We start from the raw sequence: 20,712 nt of genomic DNA on the forward strand, positions 1-20,712 counted from the left end.
CGCTCTGAGCCCCGGACTCAGCTGGGTCGGGACGCCGATAGGAGGCCTGTGCCCTCAAGCCGCGGACTTGATGGTAGGCAGGCCGCCGGGCGTCCGTCTTCCAATGCAGAGCCGGGAGTAGCAAGAGCACCCAGCTTAAATAAGGAGGGGCAGGACTGAGGGCAGGTGCACAGAATCAGCAAAATGTGAAAGAGCTTCTTCCCCATTGTCGTCATAAAGCCTGGAGAAGCCCGTGCCTGTTCACTGGTCTCTGAGCCCAAACAGCCACAGTTCACCCCAGATCACCCCAGCAGTGATTAATGTCAGAGGTACATTAATTGTGAGAACTGTTCACTGGTGTCTGAGCCCTGGAAGCCCATTGGGATGGCAGTGTGTGGGGATCCTCATTTTTATAGCTCATTCGAAAAACGACAATGCAGTGTGCAGAGTAACAGCAGTGCTTTTGAGTTTTCAGGTGCATATCTTGATGTAATCAAGTCTCAAAGCCTTACCCCTTCCAGTGGAGGAATAACTGCTGATCAAAGTCATGAAAAGACAAAGTATTGGAGGCATAACTGCTTATCTAATGAATTTCAAGGGGCAAGACGAGCTGTGGACTTTGTAACAGTTAACGCTTGTTTCGTTCTTACTGTACTGTAAATATTTTCACTGGAAAAAAATACTCTTGGTTCTCGTTGTAGGAAATGATGTAATACTTGTTTAATGCAAGTGGAAAAAATCCTGATTATCATGATCTTTAAATTGAACAATAAGAAAAATAATCACTGAATTTAGGAAGGTATGAGGTTTATTTAGACAAGTAAAAGTTTTATTTAGTTCATCAGGACAGGAAAAAAAATTCTGACATAGCAGCTACCCAAGATCCCGCCCCAAGACACACTTGTGAAACAGCAGGTTTGAAGAGTGACTTCAGCAAGTCAAAGCCACAGAGAAGAACTCTGACAGAGAGACGACAAGACAGACGACATTCATACTATAACTACATATACAGTATATTGTACTGTAGTTCAGGTGGGTAGCTGCGTCAGCATGCGTAGGCTGCAAAGGAACAAGTAATAGGTTTATTCCATGCTGAAAAAAAAGAAGAAAGAGAACACAACGTTTTGGTCGTTGTGTTCTCTTTCTTCTTTTTTTTCAGCATGGAATAAACCTATATATTGTACTGTAACTGTACCGTATAGTTTGCTTGAAATCACCTCAGTTTTCATTTTTATTGGTATTCAACAGAGTAACTGGGTTGAACTTTAGCTTTTTTTACAGTGCATTTGGCGTAATTGTGCTATAAATATTCACAGAGAAACTGTGAGAAGAGCTTTATAGAAAATGAGCTCAGCCATCAAGGACCACATCATCCACAGCCTGAAGAGTCTGGATTCAGACAGGTTGAAGAGATTTAAGGACAAGCTCATTGACATGGGAGGAGGAGGCAAGTTCCCTAGAGCAGAAGCAATCAACTATGATGCCATAGAGCTGGCAACACGTCTGATTGCTGTCTATCAGGAACACGGCGCTGTTAAAAAGACAATTACAATTCTGCGTGGCATTCACGAAAACAAAGTCGCTTCAGATCTGGAAAGCAAGATAGAATGTGGTAAGTTCTAAAGGTGATTCTTTTAAAATCAGACTCATGTTTTGGTGTTTTACTTCACAGAATAGTTAAAAGCTTGTGTTGTTGTTCTTCTCTTTCTTAAAGAGAGGTTTCCTTTTCAGATCTATATTGAATGTCTCATCACAGTAAAAGAGGTTAAATATACAGTAGCTGTTCATTATTAGAGTACACTGCCAGAAATGGAGGATGTCATAACAAGTAAGGGAGCCTTATCTTTACTTGAGCTATGTATTCTGTTTTTAAAAACAAGCAAAATGCTTCATAAAACAAGTGTCTCTACACAGTTGTAAATGAAAGGTCAGGAAAGGGTCAAACCCTGATCTCACCCACTGACACCTTCCCATGTATGCACTTCATGAGCCTGTGTGACTCTCCTCCCTCCTGCACGAAGTCATTGTGCTTCAGCAGCTTCCTGGCTCATCCAGACACACAGGTCGCCATTCTGACAGCCACTGGCAAGTTCAGAAAACAAGTTCAGATCAGGCCCCTACTCAGAACAGAAACTTGAGTCACTCATTGTGACTATATTCTAGTTCTGGAGTTCTGTATGCACATTATCTACATATCGTGATATACTGTATATGTGCACTGTATTGTACCGTGATCTATGCATGAAAGAAAAACAAATGAAAAGTGTTCATTAATATTTTATAAATACACCTCTGCAATGATACTGATTGTACTACAGTAGGTCAGAAAGATCATGAAACCTGCTGGGTGGCAGCTGAGTGCTGGAGTCTGGTTGTGAGAGTGTGGAGCTCCGTACTGTTACTGCAGTCATCAGTGTTTCACCCGTACTGACATTTTCCTTCATTGTCATTGACAGATGACTCTTCTGATGAGGACGAGGATGATGATGAAGATGAGGATGAGGACGGTGAGTATTTATCATTTATTTAACATTTTCAATATTTCAGAAGAGCTGCCATCTTGTCTGAACCTGCCATCCTCTCACAATGTTTTTTTGATAATGAAGAACAGAGAACAGAGAGAACAAAACAATTTTCTGATCTTATCCTTCATTCCTGAGACTCTCAGCTTTAGACTACTTTGAAAAAACCTGTACCAGTAACACAATACCTATTAAATCTCTATCCTCTGTTTTCCTTTGCCTGCAGATGACTTTGTTGGAGCCTTAGCTAAGTAACTTGAGTGTTTTTGGTTTGTGCAGATTGTAAAACTGCTGCTATATTTATTAATGCCTATAAGGCTGAATATGCAGGCATCTGTTTCCTGTAGTGGACATGAATTGTTGGGTACTGTACACAGTTATGGTCAGAGCGTTGTTGGCATTGCTGACTTGCAGCGCTGAGGCCCTGGGTTCACTTCCGGATTGGGAGTGCTGTCTGTGTGGAGTTGACATGTTCTCCCCGTGTTGTTTCTGCAGCTGCTCTTATTTCCTCTGATAATCCAAAGACATGCTGACAGGTTAACTGGCTCCTGGGAAATCTGGCCCTGGTGTGAGTCTGTCTGTGTGTCTTGTAATGGACTGGCATCCTGTGCAGGGTGTATCCTTGTGCCTGTTGCTTTCTGGGATAGGCTCTGACTTCCCTGTAGCCCATAAAGTGGTTAGAACATGGATGGACGGGTGAATAGATGCACACGAGCCCTGTTTTCAGTCTCACTGGCATCTTGTACAACAGCTCTTCTCTATGACTTTGACATAAACCTGGGCCTTCATACCTGTTCTGTTTCTGATTTGATCTTAACAAAGCCCTTTGTTTCAGGGAAGAGAAAGAGCTATCTCAAGGCAAGTTAAAAAAACCAATAAGTGGGTTCATCTCTAAAACCTCAATGGTCACAAAAGTTGCTGCATTTAATTTCCTCTTAAATAAGAACGACTCATTACCAATCAACTGGTAGAACCAGCAGGACCAAGATAATGAGAAGGAATCTGCTCCTCATGGGATGAGCTTGTAAGGGATAATGAAAGTAAAATACATTCACACCTTCATGCCAGATACATGAGAAGATAAGAAAGTGTGCAAAGAAGCGTGAGGCCACTTAGTCCATTTTGCTCATTTGGTTTTTAGTTTGAAAAACTATACAGTACTTCCTGTTCCTGATTCTCATGAGAGGTTTACATTTCGGGGGCAGACTGTGTAATTTTGCAGTGAACAGTGGATTTTGTTGCTTTCACTCACACACTTGTGAGACTGTTGCCTCATTAACACTTGTTTTGAGATTTCCTTTTCCCCTCTGATATTTTGCTAGAGAATTGACTGCACTCGTGACAACAGTGGTGGTAGTAGTGACAGCTGCAGTGATAGTAGTGACTGCAGTAAAGTAGTGACAGTAGTATTAGAGGGAATGACAGTGGTAGTAATAGTAGTGACAGCAGAATTGGTGGTAGTTTCAGTGGTAGTGACTGCACTAAAATAGTGACAGTAGTGGTACAAGTAGTGACAGTAGTAGTGGTAGTAATGACAGTGGTATTGACAGCAGTAGTGACAACAATACTTACTGCAGTAGCGGCTGCAGTAGTGACTGCAGTACAGTTGTAGTGCAGTAGTAGTAGTAATGACATTAGTAGTGATTGCAGTAGTGCTGTCAAACTTTCATCATAAAAAAAATTCAAAGATACTGCAGGTCTTGATCTACAATAAATGTTTGCAAGGATGATGTATGTGCAGCCGGCCTTTTGTGTGCACTAAAGAATCCAGGAGGATCACACAAAAAATCATCAGTGCTATTAATGATTTCAGAACTGATATATTTTATCAAGCTTTTTATTTTCCTTTTTTTGACATGTTTTTTTATTTGCATTGACAGAAGAGACTTCTAAAGAGATGGGTAAGTTTTAAATATTTTTAGTAACAAGAGAAGGAATATTTTCAATATTGGAAACCTTAATACACCTTAAGATGTTCCTTAAGATATGTCTTAATACACATCTGCACTATGCACGTTTTACCTAGTGTACCATTTTTTTGGTCTCACTACTACATATTTATTTTCCAGAAAATATATGTCATCCCTGTTGTCTACATTGTTTAGTGTTGTCTGTTGTACTGTGCATGTCCCGAGAGATCAGCGCGATTAAGAATGCCAATGTACGTCTACATACAGTATGGCAATATACTACTCTACTCTCCCTCTCCTCCAAAAAAAAGGATTAGAGAAGTGTGCATTATATATTACAGTGCACCTAACATAATATTTTATGTAATGCTTGAACATTTCCAATCAGAATTGTTATGCAATGTACTACCTTTCCATGCCTTAAACAGTTTTGAAACAAGCATGAAGTGAATTCAGTAGAACTACAGTATTTGATTTGAATCATCCTATTCCTCTGTAGAGAAAGCAGTGAATAGGTCTGTATTGCAAAAGTAGGAGTTAAACCTGTCTGACTTTTGTGTTTTACCCACAGATGAGCTTTTAAAACAACTGCGTAAGTACTCTGTCTGTGTGTGTCTTTGTGTTTTAACAGTAATGTTTCTACCAATGAAAGTACTGATGTTTAGACAGACAGATGCTACAGTAGTGTCTTTTGGACTCATATGTGCAGGTCTGCTTCTACAACACCGAAAGCTGTGACAATAACATAACCCAAGCAGTCTAGCATTCAAACTGTATGTACATTAAACAAGAATCTCAGTTTTAATTAATATTAAAATCCATCCAACACATGCTTTCCTTTATTTTGCCTGCAGGCCGGCTTGCTGTGGAGCTGGGTGAGTAGCCTATGTGTGCTGTTCTACCCTAAAATTTCTACTGAACTTCATTTACATGACTCCTGAAAGAGCAGACTCACTGGACAGAGTGCAGTCAGTGCTGGAAGGGAGCAATGTTAGCCACAGCTCCACCTTGTCAGCCTTATTACCAGCTCACAAGTCAGAAAATTATTAAAATAAGCAGATGTTGGTGTTTTGGGATGATTATATGCATACAATTAAAATGATCTAAAATTACCATGTAAGTGGTATGATGAGCAGAGTCAACATCTGTAAATAATCAGAACAAGATCAGATCCACACCAGAGATTCCTCTGCTGAGTGAAAAATTAATCAACTACACATAAATTACTTTTATTCAGTAAATATATTCTGAATAATAATAATAATAATAAGAAGAAGAAGAAGAAGAAGAAGAAGAAGAAGAAGAAGAAGAAGAAGAAGAAATATGTTTAATGTTATATAATAATAATTACCTAAAAATAAAAACATGCTTTATTTCCACTATACTAATATACCACAGTTATTTACATTGAAGAAAAAAACAAAGCAGACAAAAAAAAACAGTAAGAATCTCCCAGATTATACACTACCTGACAATCAAGAATATAGATTCTTCAGTACTAGTTAACCTTCTGTGTTGGTCTTCTTCATAATTTCAAGTAACAATACAGAGATCACTACTGCCATGACAACAGTATTATTGCAATGTTGCAGAGCTGTAGTTACAGTAGCAGGAACAGGTGTTGGGACAATAGTAATGCAGTAGTGACAGCAGTATTCACAGTAATAGTGACAGCAGTGACTGCAGTAATAAATGTAGTAGAGACTGTAGCAGTACAGTATATAGTGGTAGTAGTGCCAGCAGTAGTAACTGCAAAAGTGACAGTAAAGTCATTATTAGTGACAGTTGTAGGGGATTTTGTGATTTTACTGGGAGAATCATTAATTGTAGCAGTAATCATGCGGTAGTTCGTTATGGCTTTTAGAAAATGAATCGTCAGAACAACTAACAACGCACAGACACGGATTTGATGCACGAAACACATTTATTAAACATAAATTGTGCACCAAACATATATCAGTCTGCATGGATACAGGCGGCAGACCTTACTGTGAGGGTTATCAATATACAAGGTATACAATCTCAAAGAGATGCAAACACAAAGAGATACAGAACAGAGCATATATTTCAATACTGTATATCGTTCGGCTATACCAAATCGCTAGTCAGTGTCATTACCCACTGTTATACTAGACTCGGAAGTACAGCAGAAGCAACAGTAGGATCTACAGTAGTAGTGCAGTGGTGGCAGTACTGACAGCAGTGGTTTGTGCCTGTACCCTTTGCATCTCAGAGCTGAGCATCAGTTCAAGATAAGATCAGTGTTTACAGGTTGCACGTGATTTGAGCTAATGAAAGTGAGCTCACTGCCATCTCAATCTCTCAATCTCCAAGTTCTCTGATACCCTTTTTCTTATTGTTATAGAAAGATGCAGACCTGGAGGTAAGGAAAATATGTCCTGTTACGTAGTTCCAATACCTCAGTTGGATGTGTTCCACTAAGTGAGTTTCGCCATACCTGTATACTTAATACATATTTCTATAGATGCTGCATGGATTTGGATGTAATGCAATTATTGGATTTCATATTAGAAAATGTCTGCGTTTTATTTTTCCCTTAAATTCCAGAGATTTTCTTCTCCGCTGTGACATCAGTGGCTGTCCTAGTAAATAGGCTTCTCAGATTCTGCTTCTTTGTCTGCTGTAACGATTTGATAAAGCACTCTCACTGACATGCAAACAGCATCAATATGGTTGTTTCTGTTCAAGTCAAAAGTGGTAGGAGTTTCTGAAATATCCCCACCTGGTGGGGCAGGTTTACTGTCCCAGGAGTCTGAATGATCCTCTAGATCTCATCTCCCCAAATAAAAGTGAGCATCACTCTTCCTGATATTTGCTAGGCAGCTCTTTTTCATTAATAAATAAATAATCCTTACACATATAGAGGCTTTTTAGGACACTGCACTCAAAGCTCTTCACAGATAACAGGGACTCCCCTCCACCAGCACCAATGCGCAGCCCCACCTGGATGATGCAACAGCAGCCATAGAGTGATGAAGCCAGTTCAGAGACGGGGATAATTAGGAAGCCATGACTGGTAAAGGCCAGGGGGAAATTTGGCGGGGACATCAGGGTAACACCTCTACTCTTTTCGAAAAACACCCTGGGATTTTTAATGACCACATACAGTATAGTCTGGACCTCAGTTTTACTAAGACTGAAGCTTTTATACAGTACAGTCCCCATTGTGCATGTCTATTGATGTCACATTTTCAAGTCTGTCTGTAGCATGTTTTTCCTGAGAGTCAGGTCTGCTCTTTCTATGGAGGCACCTGCTCCTCTGGCTTGTTGTTTTTTCAGAAGGGGCTCTCTGAAGCAAGACCTTGAAGTCAGGATCCTGCTTGTATACTGAGGTCATAGCCCTCCTCACAGACGTCTGAGCATTTTCTCTGTCCCAGAGCTTCTGACTGTGAAGCAGTGAGGCAGAGCTGAGGCTCAGGGACAGAGAGCAGTTAAAACTCCACTGTGGGAGGAGCAGCATCACACAGCACTTTCTCCAGCTGGACACACCCCTGACACACAAGATCACCCTGCTGCTCACCTGATCTCAACACAGACAGCAGTGAGACACACCTGTTCACACACCTGATCTCAACACAGACAGAAGTGAAGACAATCTTATTTTATTTCCAGCTGCAAACTGATATAAAACTTGTTACAGTTTTTTTTCTTTAACTATCATTCCTTTCTCTTTACAGAATTTGAGAGGGCACGCAGGAATGCAGGTGAGACTGTTTGCTTTCTCAAGCATTCGTCAATCTCATTAAAATACACAAAGTATAGGTTCAGTGCCCAGGGATTACTTTTCACTGTTCATCATCAGCTCTTCTCATTCATCTCCTTTCTTGTCCATAGTGGACGTGACTCTGGACCCCAGGACAGCTCATCCCCATCTCATTGTGTCGAGGAATGGGAAACAAGTTAAAGTTGGAGACCTCCGACAGGATGTCCCTGACAATCCAGAGAGATTTACTTCCTGTGTCAATGTCCTGGGAAAGGATGGGATCACCTCAGGTCGACACTACTGGGAGGTGAAGGTTGGAAAGAAGACTGAGTGGGATTTAGGAGTTGTCAGAGAGTCTATCAAAAGGAAGGGGCGGATCACACTGAGTCCTGAGAATGGGTTCTGGATAGTGTTGTTGAGGGATGGAAGTTACAAAGCAATCACAACCCCTTCTGTCAAGCTACCCCTGACCATGAAGCCCCGGAAGGTGGGGGTGTATGTGGATTATGAGGGGGGGCAGGTCTCCTTTTACAATGTGGAGGAGGAGTCTCATATTTATACGTTCACTTGCAACTTCAGGGAGAAGATCTACCCTTTCTTCAGCCCCTGTAAAAATGATGGGGGTAAAAACTCAGCCCCACTGATCATCACTCCTGTCAGTCCCTCTGAGTGACACACAATATCTGTTGGAGGGGCAGCATGTATAATAACTGCTGTGTCTTTTGGGTTCACTGATTTACCACAGATAGGTTGAACTATTATTTTGCATTGGGTTTGTTGATCCAGTAAGAAATGAAAGAGAAATCACTTTTACTTGAACTCTGTTTCCACTGATTTCTGATCCTCTGTAGGATCAAGCATTTCAAGCATCCCAACAGCCTCTGAGAGTTACAAAAATGACATTTAGATCAGCAAGATGAAATAATTAAATCTGTGATAGCTGTCAGCCAGAGATTTTCATGAAAATCATTATGCTTTCAAATCTAGTAATAAAAAAGTGAAAATTCATTCATTTAAAATTCATTTTTTTAATTATTGTTTTTTTTATGTTTTAACCTTCCTGCTCATTCCTGTTTCTAGCAACAATGTAAGATAATGACAGAAAGATACTGAAAACTAAGTAAATATTTATGTTGAATAAAAGTAATAATGTCCTTTATTCACCTAACATTGGACATAAGACAATACTGTACAAACAAGCAAAATAAATGCTCTTTCTCTAATTGTTTAGAGATTGTCCACACAGTACAGCAGATGTAAGTGAGTTTATGATTGGTGACCTCAGGTCTATTTGTGGAATAATACATGCAGACAGCTCCCCAGGTCTGGAACTGAACCCCAGACCCCAGCAATGAAAGACAGCAATGCTCATCACTGCACCACCATGATGCTTATCCCTTTATTCTGGAAATGTCCCTTCGCTATGGTATTGGAGCTGTTTATGAATATTTTTTTATCTGTTATGTGTTAAAATACAGGCTTCTCAATGAAATTGGGTTCTTCTTTCTTAAATAATTTGTTCATCAACGGTACCAAACGTGGATGCTGTCACTCTCAGACAAACTGTAAACCGCTTATTGACTTCTGCACTAATATATAAATCCATTTTGGGAATTTGCTAATCCATCCATACATCTTCTAAGCAGTCCTAATTCATGGACATAAGGTAGCAGGAGCCAGTCCAATAAGCAACAGGAGCAAGACAAGACACCCGTCTGTCTCAGGGCAGACACACAGACACACTCACATCAGGCCTAATGTTCCCAGGAACCAATTAACCTACCAGTGTGTGTTTGTAATGTGGGAGAAAACCAGAGTACCTGGAAAAAACCCATATGAGTACAGAGAACAGGTAAACTCCACACAGACAGCACCCAAGGAACTGAACCCTGGGTCACAGCAATGCTCACTACCCTGTACCTAGGAATAATCTAAAGGCAGGACATACTTTCAACAGATAAACATCACCAAAGCCACCGAGCACAAGTGGAGTTCTCTGGATTACAGTTGATCATTCCAAGTCCAGTCAAAGTCCATGTCACTGCCAAACCAACTGTATACAGGATATAGAGAATCTTTTGTGGAATACTCGAAATAACTATTTTAAAAAGATACAAAGAAGAAAAAGAAAAAAATAAATAAAATGCACACATACAGTGTCATATACAAAATACTATAAAATGCTGTGTTACATTGAAATTACCAATACTGCAAATACTTTAAGAAATAATTGTATGATAGTGTTGAGATGAGTCACTGAATAGGTTCAGGATACAGTAAGTGCTCTTCCAGAACTACTCTGTTCCAGATTAGGCACATCTTAGTCTTCTTCTCGAGCACAGGAGCTCAAACAGGGGAAAGAGCTGAGTATAATAACCACTAATACAATAATCAATACAATACAATTCAGAACAATACAATTGTACAATCAATAAAATACAATACAATATTGTACAATACTGTACTGTAACTGTACTGTATTAGCTTACTTGAAATCATTGGTATTTAAGGAAAGCTCAACCATCAAGGATCACATCATCAACAGCATTGACCATTTGGATTCAGACAGGTTGAAGAGACTTAAGAACAAGCTCTTTGGAAGATGAGGCCAGTTTCCTGGGGTGGAAGTAGCCAACTGTGACAAGATAGAACTGGTATTGTCTAATTGCTGTCCTTCAGGAATATGGTGAAGTTAGCCTGACATTTGGTGTATCATTCATGAAAACAGCTCAATCAGTTCAGAACTGAAAAGCATGTTGGGACTGTCATGCCCAGACAGGTAGCCCTTGGTAGCCAGGAGAGACTGCAGTGCTTCTCTGAACAAACACATTTCTCATTTCTCATGTAGCTCCAATTGCTACACGCTTGGGTTGCGTGCATATTCACCCCTCCTTGACCATCTATAAATCACCCGAACTGCCATTAACCATTAACCACTACACTCTGGTCTGTCCCCGCGTCTCTCAGTTCTCATTATTATTAGTTATTCTTAAACTAATTCGAGAATAAACCCTCTTCCAGACTCCTAGCCCCAAACTCCAGTTACCTGAACTTGCCTTGACCCTGTTCTGTCTGAAACATTCCCATGGGTTATTATCCTGCCTATATAACCAGCCTTTTTCCCAGCCTGGACCCAGCTCTGACATTTTTTCCTCTTTTCTCTATAATCTCCGACAGTTTCCGGAAATCGCGGACCATCTGCAGTTGGATTGCATTCCGGCCTTTACATGTAGCAGTCAGTCTGAATAAACCATGTCATAACAGCAACATAGTAAGTGCTAAAGGTGATTTTTTTAAATATTCAGAGTTATGTTGTGGTTTTCTACTACACGGAATAGTTTTTTTACCCACTTATAGAGCGTTACCTTTTAAAATTTATATTGTATGTCCCATCACAGTAAAATAAGTTTAGCTGTTTATTGTTTCAAAAAACTGACAAAAATTGAGAAAGTCATAACAAGTGAGGGGACCTTATCTTTACTTAACTAATCTTTCTTTAGTTAATAAACAAAATGCTTCAGAAGACATCTCTCTCATCTCTCATCTCAGACACAGTTTTAAATGAAAGGTCAGGAGGAGGTCAAGCCATAACCTCACACACTTACGAGTTTCTGTGTATGTTTCTCATTTTGTTTTCGCCTCCCTCTCACCACCCAGTCATTGTGCTTGCAGCAGCTTCCTGGCTCATCCTTACAGAACAGATCGCCTTTCTGTCAGCCACTGGCAAGTTCAGAAAACAAGTTCAGATCATGCCCCTACTCAGAAAAGAAACTTGAGTCACTCATTGTGACTTTATTCTAGTTCTGGAGTTCTGTATGCATACGATTTATGTACCATGATGTATATATGAACAAGTAAAAGTTTATTCCATGCTGAAAAGGGAAGAAAAGAAACACAACATTTCAGCTGTGGAGCCTTCTTTGGGTATGAGAAAGAGAGGGAAGTCGGTAGCGTATAAAGCATAGGAGAACACAGACTGAGAGATCAGTGTGATCATGGCCATTAGAGGTGAAATGAGACTATGGGCTTGTAGAGATCTTTAATCCTGACAGTCATTGATGCAGTCTCTGAGTCTCCTTCTTATTTCCCCAATGTAGATGGTTGGGCACTGTCTGCAAGAGATGCAGTTAATAAGGTTGCTGGAGGTACAAGATGTCATCTGAGCAATCCAGAATTGTTCTGAGGGCCCTTAAATGAGCGTGGTGTTAGATATATATTTTCAGGTGATGCAGTTAGTTCTGTTGCAGGGGAAAGAGCCTGTTGTGGATGGTTGTTGAGGGTGGTCAAAGGAGCTGTGAACAAGGAAGTTACACAGATTAGGTGGGCAGTGATATGAGATGATGGGAGGTCATAAAAAAGGGTACCAATGGAAGGATCATCCTGTAAGATGGAAAGTTCTTGTTAATGGTCCTGGGGATAGAAAGTGTGTTAGGGTGGTAGGGAAGCACCAAAGGAATGTGGTTGTGAGGTGGTAAACTCATCACTTCCTGATTGAGTTTATGATCTGTGGTCTGTTTTTGGCTCAGGTGAGGGCCTTGTTGATAACATGGGTGGGGTATCCTCTGTTGATGAAAAAAGTGCATTTTGAGTGCTTGGTTTTGGAAAAACATGAGGAACTGTGAAAAAGGGAGAGAATTTTTAGAATTTCAGGTGGGTAGTTCAGGTGGGTATGTTTATTTAGTATGTTTAGGGTGAAATGAGCTGTACAGGATTTAGCTTTGTGAATCTGTGGGTTTGTAATAGACCGAAGTAGAGAGTCCTGGATGGTTAGTGAATAAGTTTATGTCTAGAAACAGAAGAGTATTGGAAGATATGTTAACTGTATATTTGTGGGAAGGGTGGAAGTTGATGAAGTGATGCTGGAATTGTTCTAGCTGTTCATTAGAGCATGTGGCGGTACCGATGTAGTCATCGATGTATCGCCTGTAGAGGTCAGAGACAAAGCATGTGTACGAAGCGAAGAAGCATTCTTCTACCCAAAAATATTGGCATAGCTGGGTCCCATCCTGGTGCCCATGGCGACTCCACTAACCTGCTGATAAAAAAAAGTAGTGACAGTGGTAGTGGTAGTGTCATAAAAACTTTTTCAGGACCTTATGCAGATGGCAGAATCCGGAGGGGAGTGAGAGAAACACAGGGAAAAAGACTAGGAAAAAGCCGGAGTGGGATCCGGCGAAGGGTCGGGGAATAAAGAGGGTAACGGGGCCAGGCGCTCCCAGCCCTGGACCCAGATGGTCAGGAGCCAGTTGTGAAGTCGATGCCATCAAGGCCCTCCTGGACTCACTGCTAAACAGGCTTCCAGGCGTCCATCTTCCAAAGCTGAGCCCAGGCTGGTAGGAGCGTCTGGCTTTTGTAGGACTGGGGCTGGAACCGGAGGCAGGTGTAGGAAATCAAAGATAAACAAGAAAGGGCTTCCTTGTCCTTAAGAAGAAGGGTAATGGTGGTAGAGCAGAGAAGTGCAGAGACCTTTTTGTGGGCAGTGGCTCAAAAGGGGAGAAGGGGCACTTTCCGGGGCAGGATTTGTTACATTAGAGTATCCTGGATGCAAATCAGTGCCCACTTGTATTTCTGTGTTTTTTAATTTTACAGGAAGTTTGGATGTGACTTCAGAGGCATTATAATATTCACAACCTTGGCAAAAAATGGTTGTCCATAATTGCTGATTAACATAATTGCTGTTTGATTAACAGACAATATATTATACACCGTCTACTGAGCATATACTTTATTTTCCTGATATAATAATCATCAACTTTATTTTATATAGCAACTTAAAGGGTGGCTTCTCGAAGCGCTTTACAGAATGACAACAACAATAAATACAAACAATACACAAGATAAAACACAATTACAATATACAGAGCAGACCATGGATGGTGGTACTAAGAAAAGCAGAGGGGTGAAGAATGGAACCAGTTACGTAAAGGCTCTTCTAAAGAAGAAGGTTTTAAATCTGGATTTGAAGGAGTTTAGAGAAGGTGACTCTCTGATATCTTTGGGAAGAGAGTTCCAGAGTTTGGGGGCATAACAGGAGAGGACCCTGTCACCCATAGAATGAAGACGGGCTTGGGGGACAGTTAGAAGACCAGAATTAGAAGAGCGAAGGTTGCGAGGTGGGGAGTAGGGCGATAATAGTTCAGACAGGTACTGAGGTGCCAGGCCATGCAGAGCCTTATAGGTTAGAATGAGGATATTAAAGTCCACACGGAATTTGACAGGAAGCCAGTGCAAGGATCCCAGGATAGGAGTAATGTGAACACTTGCACTAGACCCATTCAGGATTCCGTCTGCTGAATTTTGGACACACTGCAGTTTTATCAATGTAGATTTAGATACCCCAGAGAGTAGAGCTCTACAGTAGTAAATTCGGGAGAACATAATTGTGTTGATCAGCTTTTCAGCCACAGTAAGTGATAACATAGGGCGTAATCTAGCGATATTTTTGAGATGAAAAAAAGATTTTTAAAAAATGCTGAACATGTGGGTCGAATTTTAAGCCAGAATCGAATATCACCCCTAGGTTTTTTCATTTAGACTGAAGCTCAAGTACAGAACCATCTACAGACAGGGTTACAGGAATGGCATTACAAAGTTGATGGGGGGTGCCGATAAGCATGGCTTCAGTCTTGTCGCAGTTAAGATGAAGGAATTTTGAATCATCCAAGTTTTTGTCAGACATGCAATTAGATAAAATAGAGAAAGCTACATCGGGGTAAGGTTTGGTAAGGATGTATCATCAGTATTATCAGCATGGAAATGATAGCTGAGGCCATGTGATCTTAAAAGCTGACCAAGTGGAAACATGTGTTGTGTCAAACAAATGACAGCAATCTGGGTGTCAGTGTAGCAGAAGTCTTCTTTATTACATATGCATATGGGAGCCTAGCTCTTGCAGGCCAGACTCAAAGAAGTATTACAAAGAGTGGTCTTTTTGTACAGTAAAGTCTAAAAAACTTGTCCATAAAAGGGACTTGACATCGGCTGTGGACATGAAGAACAGTTAAGCAAGTTTCTCATTGTTTTTGTAACACTGCCAGGAACATATGGCAGTTATGCCTTGCGATTACAACAGACATGACAGTTCAGCATATACAAACAAAAGCGGAACTACAAACTTTTACAACTGCTGGAGTGGAAAGTTTCAAGACAAGTGTTTAAGATATCAAAGACTTATAGAAGAATTAAGAATAATTCCTTCACATGTAAATGCCCAGTATCAAGCCCTGAGGAACACCAGACTTAACAAGAACAATTTCAGACCTACTGTATACCCATTAAGAGAGACAAAGTGACAGCGATCAGTGAGGTAAGACTTGAACCACTTGAGAGCAGTGTCAGAAACTCCAAAAACAGTCTCAAGACGAGAAAGTAAGATGTTATGGTCAACAGTGTCAAAAGCAGCACTGAGATCAAGAAGGATGAGTATAGAAAGAGAACCAGAATCAGAAGCTATTAGAAGATCGTTAGTGACTTTGACCAGGGCAGTTTCTGTGCTGTGAAGTTGACGGAAGCCAGATTGGAGGGGTTCGAAAAGGTTGTTTGTCATGAGGTGGTTATGTAACTAAAATGTGACAGCACGTTCCAGAATTTTCGGAAGAAAGGGTAAGTTGGAGATGGGGAGAAAATTGTTGATCCTCGAGAGCCATGTTAGGCTTTTTTGGCATGGGGGTAATGGCAGCAGTTTTGAGGACCGTTGGTACAATGTCAGTGCTCAAGGATTCATTTATAATATTGAGGACAACGGGACAGAGAGAAGAGAAACAGGACTGAAATAAAGTGGTGGGAATGGGATCTAAAATAGATGTTTGGGTTTCATGTGCGTAACTAGTTTATTAAGGGATGTTGAGTCCAGAAGAGAGATGTTGGAGAGAGAAGAACCAGAAAAGTTCCTCTCGTAACACTTTTGTGTTTCACCTGCAGATGAGCTTCCAAGACTACTGTGTAAGTTGTTTGTCTGTGTGTCTATGTGTTTTAACATTGCTATTTTTCTCCTGATGAGTCAGTAAGTTTAAACAGATACATACTAGATTCTTTGGTACACATATTGTATGTGCAGGTGTGCTTCTACAACACTGAAAGCTGTGACAATAACACTATTATTTCTTGTACTGGCATGTCATGATATCTGCTGTTTCCTTTGAATCTACACTTAATGGAAACTTTGTATAGAATGTAGGTCACAATGGATAACGACGCCTGCTAAACAAATGTGAGATGTTTTTCAAGATTTTCAATATAAGTAGGGACTAACAAGCAGTCTAATATTCAAACTGTATGATCATTAATCAAGAATCTCAGTTTAAATGAATATTAAAATCCATCCAACACATGCCTTCCTTTATTTTGCCTGTAGGCCGGCTTGCTGTGGACCTGGGTGAGTAGCCAAAGTGTTGCAGAACTTCATTTTCATGATTCCTGAAAGAGTAGAGTAACACAGTACAGCAGATGTAAGTGAGCTTATGATTGGTGACCTCAGGTCTATTTGTGGAATAACTACATGCAGACAGCTCCTCTGGTCTGGAACTGAACCCCAGACCCCAGCAATGAAAGGTAGCAATGCTGTGTCACGGATGTTGGAAGGGACAAACCGTGGAATGGCAGGAGAGTGAAAAAAGACCCATATGCGTAGCGGAGGAACGGGGGTTAGCCCGGGCTCAGCAGTTCAAGAGTTGGATAGAAACCAATGCCCTCAGCCAGTGGACATGGGGAGATGCTAGGCGGGTCTCAGGACATCTGAAACTCAATGCTGAATGAAGGTGGATGAGAGACCCCGGAAATATATAGCCCCAGAGAGAGAGACACTGGAAGGACAGCAAAGCACAGTGTAGCGGCGAGGCTTATTAATAAGAAAGAATTAAGTGTTCTGAGCCTTCCCAAATGAGGCCCCATTTCTCTGTTCATCTCTGTGGTGCAGCCACAGAGAGACTATTCATGCAGGGTGATTTAAGATGTTTTCTCCTGATAAGGACCACTCCCAAAGGGGGATGCACTTAGCTAAGCCTGGCTATCATGATCAATGGTCATCCATTGGCGCCTATCTGTCTAGGGAGTGCCAGATGGACATCTGGACTGCATTCCTAAGTGTCAGGAGTAAGTGACTCATATCTCACCTTGATCAACCAATCAGGGACTGGTAGGGCCGAGTAACCCAGGTGGGACTCTGATGCCCATGGAACTTTCAGCCAATCAGCGAGCTGAAGTTCCTCCAGGTAAAAACAGGCAACACAGAGGGCCTGAGAGATTCAAGATTCAGAGATTCAGAGTAAGATCCAGGAGAATTCTGTGGACAATTCTAAAGGGAATTCAAAGGAGAATTCCAGGGCAGGACGGTCCAGGAGCAGAAGGCTCCCAAGGGCAGGACATTCTCGCAGCGCGCCTCCTGACCATCCTGAGACTCAGCCCGGACAACCACGGAACGGCCAGTGTGTCCGAGTGCCAGAACTTTCCTTTGTTCTAAGAGTCTAGAGTGGAGGTTGCCAGAGAGTAACCAGCAGCAGGCCTCGTGAACAGGTCGGAACTGTGGACAGCTGAATCACTATTCAGAACTAGCTCTTCATCAGGAACGAACCGGTCCTCTTCCTGACTTGCTGGGACCCACAGTCATCTTTTCTCCTGTGGACAAACTGTGCTAGTTAAAGCCAACACTAACTAGCCGGTCAGTGAGCATCAGCAGCGCACCGTCACAAACCGCACAGCACAGCCTGGCACCGAGCCAGAGAGCGCGGATTGGACAGCAACAGCCTGCAACTGTTTCTTTGTGCCCGCAGGAGATCTGAATCCCCAGAGATTGGATGAGTATTCAACTTCACTGCATTACAGCTCGAGAATTCAATTGTTATCCTAACCAGTTGATATCAATTTAATTCCTAAGAGTTATGTACTTGTTTGAGTATCTAATGTAGAAGTTATAACCAAATTCATTTACGAAACGGTCTTAATGAATGATATACTGAACGTATGTCCTCTTGATATGTGTAACACTTTGTAACTGACTGAATATATACCTTTTGTATTCTGATAACCCTCTCGATAAGATCTGTTAGGTTTACATGCATATTCTATGTATTAATAAATGTATCCTCGTGTATTAGTACCTGTGTGTGCGCGTTGTTTGAGTTATGTCGCATGGTTGGATTCTAAAGCCATCAAAAGAATCAACTTTGTGATTTACTGCTACAATTAATAATTGTCTCAGTAAATGCCCAAACCCTACAGAACTGGTGCCTTCAGAGAGCCTTTACATTACATATTTGGCGTCCCTGAGCCGGTTTTCTTACAACAGGAAACTAGGGACAGGACAGAGTAGGAGTGCCTTCTGGCTGCAGAGGGTGTGACATGCTGATCACTGCACCGCCGTGCTGCTTATCCCTTTATTCTGGAAATGCCCCCGCTCTACAAGACAGTAGCTGTTTATAATTAATTTTTTATCTGTTATGTGTTAAAAAAGCATGCTTCTTAATGAAATGGGATTCTTCTTTCATAAATATATAATTTGTTCAGCATTGGAACCACATTTTGTTCTTTTGCTTTATGCTAAAAACGTGGAAACCCACACTCTAAGTCAAACAGTAAACTGCTTACTGGCTTCCTCACAGATAAATAAATCCACACTGGGGATTTGCTCATCCATCTAAACCTCTTCTAACCACTTCTCCTAATTCAGGGTCATGGCAGGAGCCAGTCCCAACAAGCAACAGGAGCAAGACAGGATACACCCTGGACAGGACACCACCCCATCACAGAGCAGGCAGACACACAGACACACAGACACACTGGACAGGACACCACCAGGAGGAAACCCACATGAACACGGAGAACAGGCAAACTCCACAAAGACAGCACCCCAGGAATTAGGCCTAGGGCCGCAGCAATGTGAAACAACATTGCTCACCACTCTGCCACCTTGGAATCTTCAAATGGAAGAACAAAATTTCTCTGGATTGCAGTCCAGTCCAGTCCAGTCAAAGTCAAACCAAACCAGCCTCACATGTTAAAAGGAAATTTTTTGTGGTGTTACAAAAAGATTCAAAGTAAAGAAAGAAATATTCCTGAATAACAAACACATACAGTATCATACACTATACGAAATACTATAAAATGATGCACTACATTGAACACAGAATCCACCAATTTACCAATAAATACTTTAATACTGTAAATAGTTTATTAACAGTTGAGATGAGACACTGAATAGCGTCAGAGTAGATGCTCCTGCAGAACTGCTCTAGATTTGAGACAGGAAACTCATTCGCAATTTAAAAAGCTTGTGGTTAAGAAAAGGCTATAACAAAGATGAAAGCGGACTGAAGATATGACAAGTGAAACAGAAACACGAAGGGTTTTACAAACTGACACCTCACCTCTGTGCTTCTTGTGTGACCTAAAGCACGTCCCTCTGCCTTTGTAATTATCTCTGAACTGCAGAGAAAAACCAAGATCTGTCAACAGTTCTTCCACTTCCATTTTCCAGATCAAGTCTTCAAAATTGCCTTGACAGCAAAAGCAGAGACTTCTAATAAAGTATTACAATATAGCACCTATAAAAAAAAACTATTTTAAAATGCAGAGGAAAATATTTATACATTGCAGGTATAGGGAGAAGTCCAATTATTTCACTTAGATTAAGTGTTATTAAAGATTTCTAGTAAGGTTTGTGTGCCTTTACCTATAGCCTGTTGCTTGTTACAGGAATGTAGCTAAAGAGGAACCGTTCTGTGATCTCAGTCGCAGGATGATCTAAAGGTCTTTGTATGTGGGAAGACTTTCCTAGGACAGTCCAGATCCAGTTGTCCATAGGCCCTAAGATGGATGTCCACTGCTAGCTCCTGGGTGTCCAGCAGAGAGCCATAGACAACGGGCTGGACATAATCTTAAAAGTCACAGGCCATGGACAATCATCCAAGAAGATTATCAACCAGCCAGAGACCTGACGGGAATGGGGACACACTCCACCTGGTAGCTTCTTGACCAATCACCAACTGTATTTTCCCCAGTTAAAAAGTTGTGCATCACCTCTAACATTCCCGCTGAACCAATTTGGCTGACTGACAACAGAACCATGTGCCAGCCACACTTGTTGTCTAAACTTTGGTACTTAAACGTTTTTCTGAAGCTCCAAGTTTGAGAGTAAGCCAATACTTAAAGACAGAATTATTTAAGCATCAATGCAGCAGAGCACAGATGGGACAGCACTGTGACAGACACAGTCAGCTTTCCCCTATCGGTCTCCGCTGGAGTTACGAATCCACGTTTGTGGTTGAGTATAATATAATATCGACTATTACTGTCCTCAAGAATTCAATTGTTACATTAACACATGTTGATACCAATTTAATTCATTTAAGTAACACTATTTACTTATTAGAACCTGAATATTGATGTGTTTATAAGGAGCTAGTGTAATTGATCTTGTACTATGTGTATTATCCTTGTTTTATGAAACATTCCTTTATACTCATTATAGCTCAATAATTCTCATGTGCCATCTGAATCAAATCCAACTCTTGTGTATTTACCTCAAATTGTTTTATACTTAAATAGATGCATTCTGTGTGTTGTGAATCCTCCTGGAGAGTCC

General features: G+C 41.1%; 2 protein-coding genes across 3 annotated transcripts in view; both read left to right on the forward strand.

Moving 5' to 3' along the window:
• LOC148660511 (E3 ubiquitin-protein ligase TRIM69-like) overlaps positions 1 to 20,712 on the forward strand; it is an 88,704-nt gene that overhangs the window by 56,786 nt on the left and 11,206 nt on the right. The gene's annotated exons all lie outside the window — the stretch shown is intronic.
• LOC148660515 (erythroid membrane-associated protein-like) lies at positions 733 to 9,627 on the forward strand. Its single transcript, XM_088637946.1, has 9 exons — positions 733 to 1,011; positions 1,296 to 1,591; positions 2,436 to 2,486; positions 4,382 to 4,402; positions 4,983 to 5,003; positions 5,266 to 5,286; positions 6,777 to 6,794; positions 8,110 to 8,136; positions 8,267 to 9,627. The coding sequence occupies exons 2-9, from the start codon at positions 1,324 to 1,326 to the stop codon at positions 8,806 to 8,808; spliced, it is 969 nt and encodes a 322-aa protein (XP_088494072.1). The 5' UTR covers positions 733 to 1,011; positions 1,296 to 1,323; the 3' UTR covers positions 8,809 to 9,627.

The sequence above is a fragment of the Lepisosteus platostomus genome, chromosome 6 (assembly GCF_059453375.1).
Source record: "Lepisosteus platostomus isolate fLepPlt1 chromosome 6, fLepPlt1.hap1, whole genome shotgun sequence".
In the NCBI taxonomy this organism is placed as follows: Eukaryota; Metazoa; Chordata; class Actinopteri; order Semionotiformes; family Lepisosteidae; genus Lepisosteus; species Lepisosteus platostomus.

Bases quoted from the DNA above. Each gene is read 5' to 3' on its own strand.
- LOC148660515 (XM_088637946.1), top strand. From the start codon at position 1,324: ATGAGCTCAGCCATCAAGGACCACATCATCCACAGCCTGAAGAGTCTG. The intron at 5,004-5,265 runs GTAAGTACTCTG...TTTTGCCTGCAG, and splicing joins TGAGCTTTTAAAACAACTGC to GCCGGCTTGCTGTGGAGCTG. The intron at 8,137-8,266 runs GTGAGACTGTTT...TCTTGTCCATAG, and splicing joins GAGGGCACGCAGGAATGCAG to TGGACGTGACTCTGGACCCC.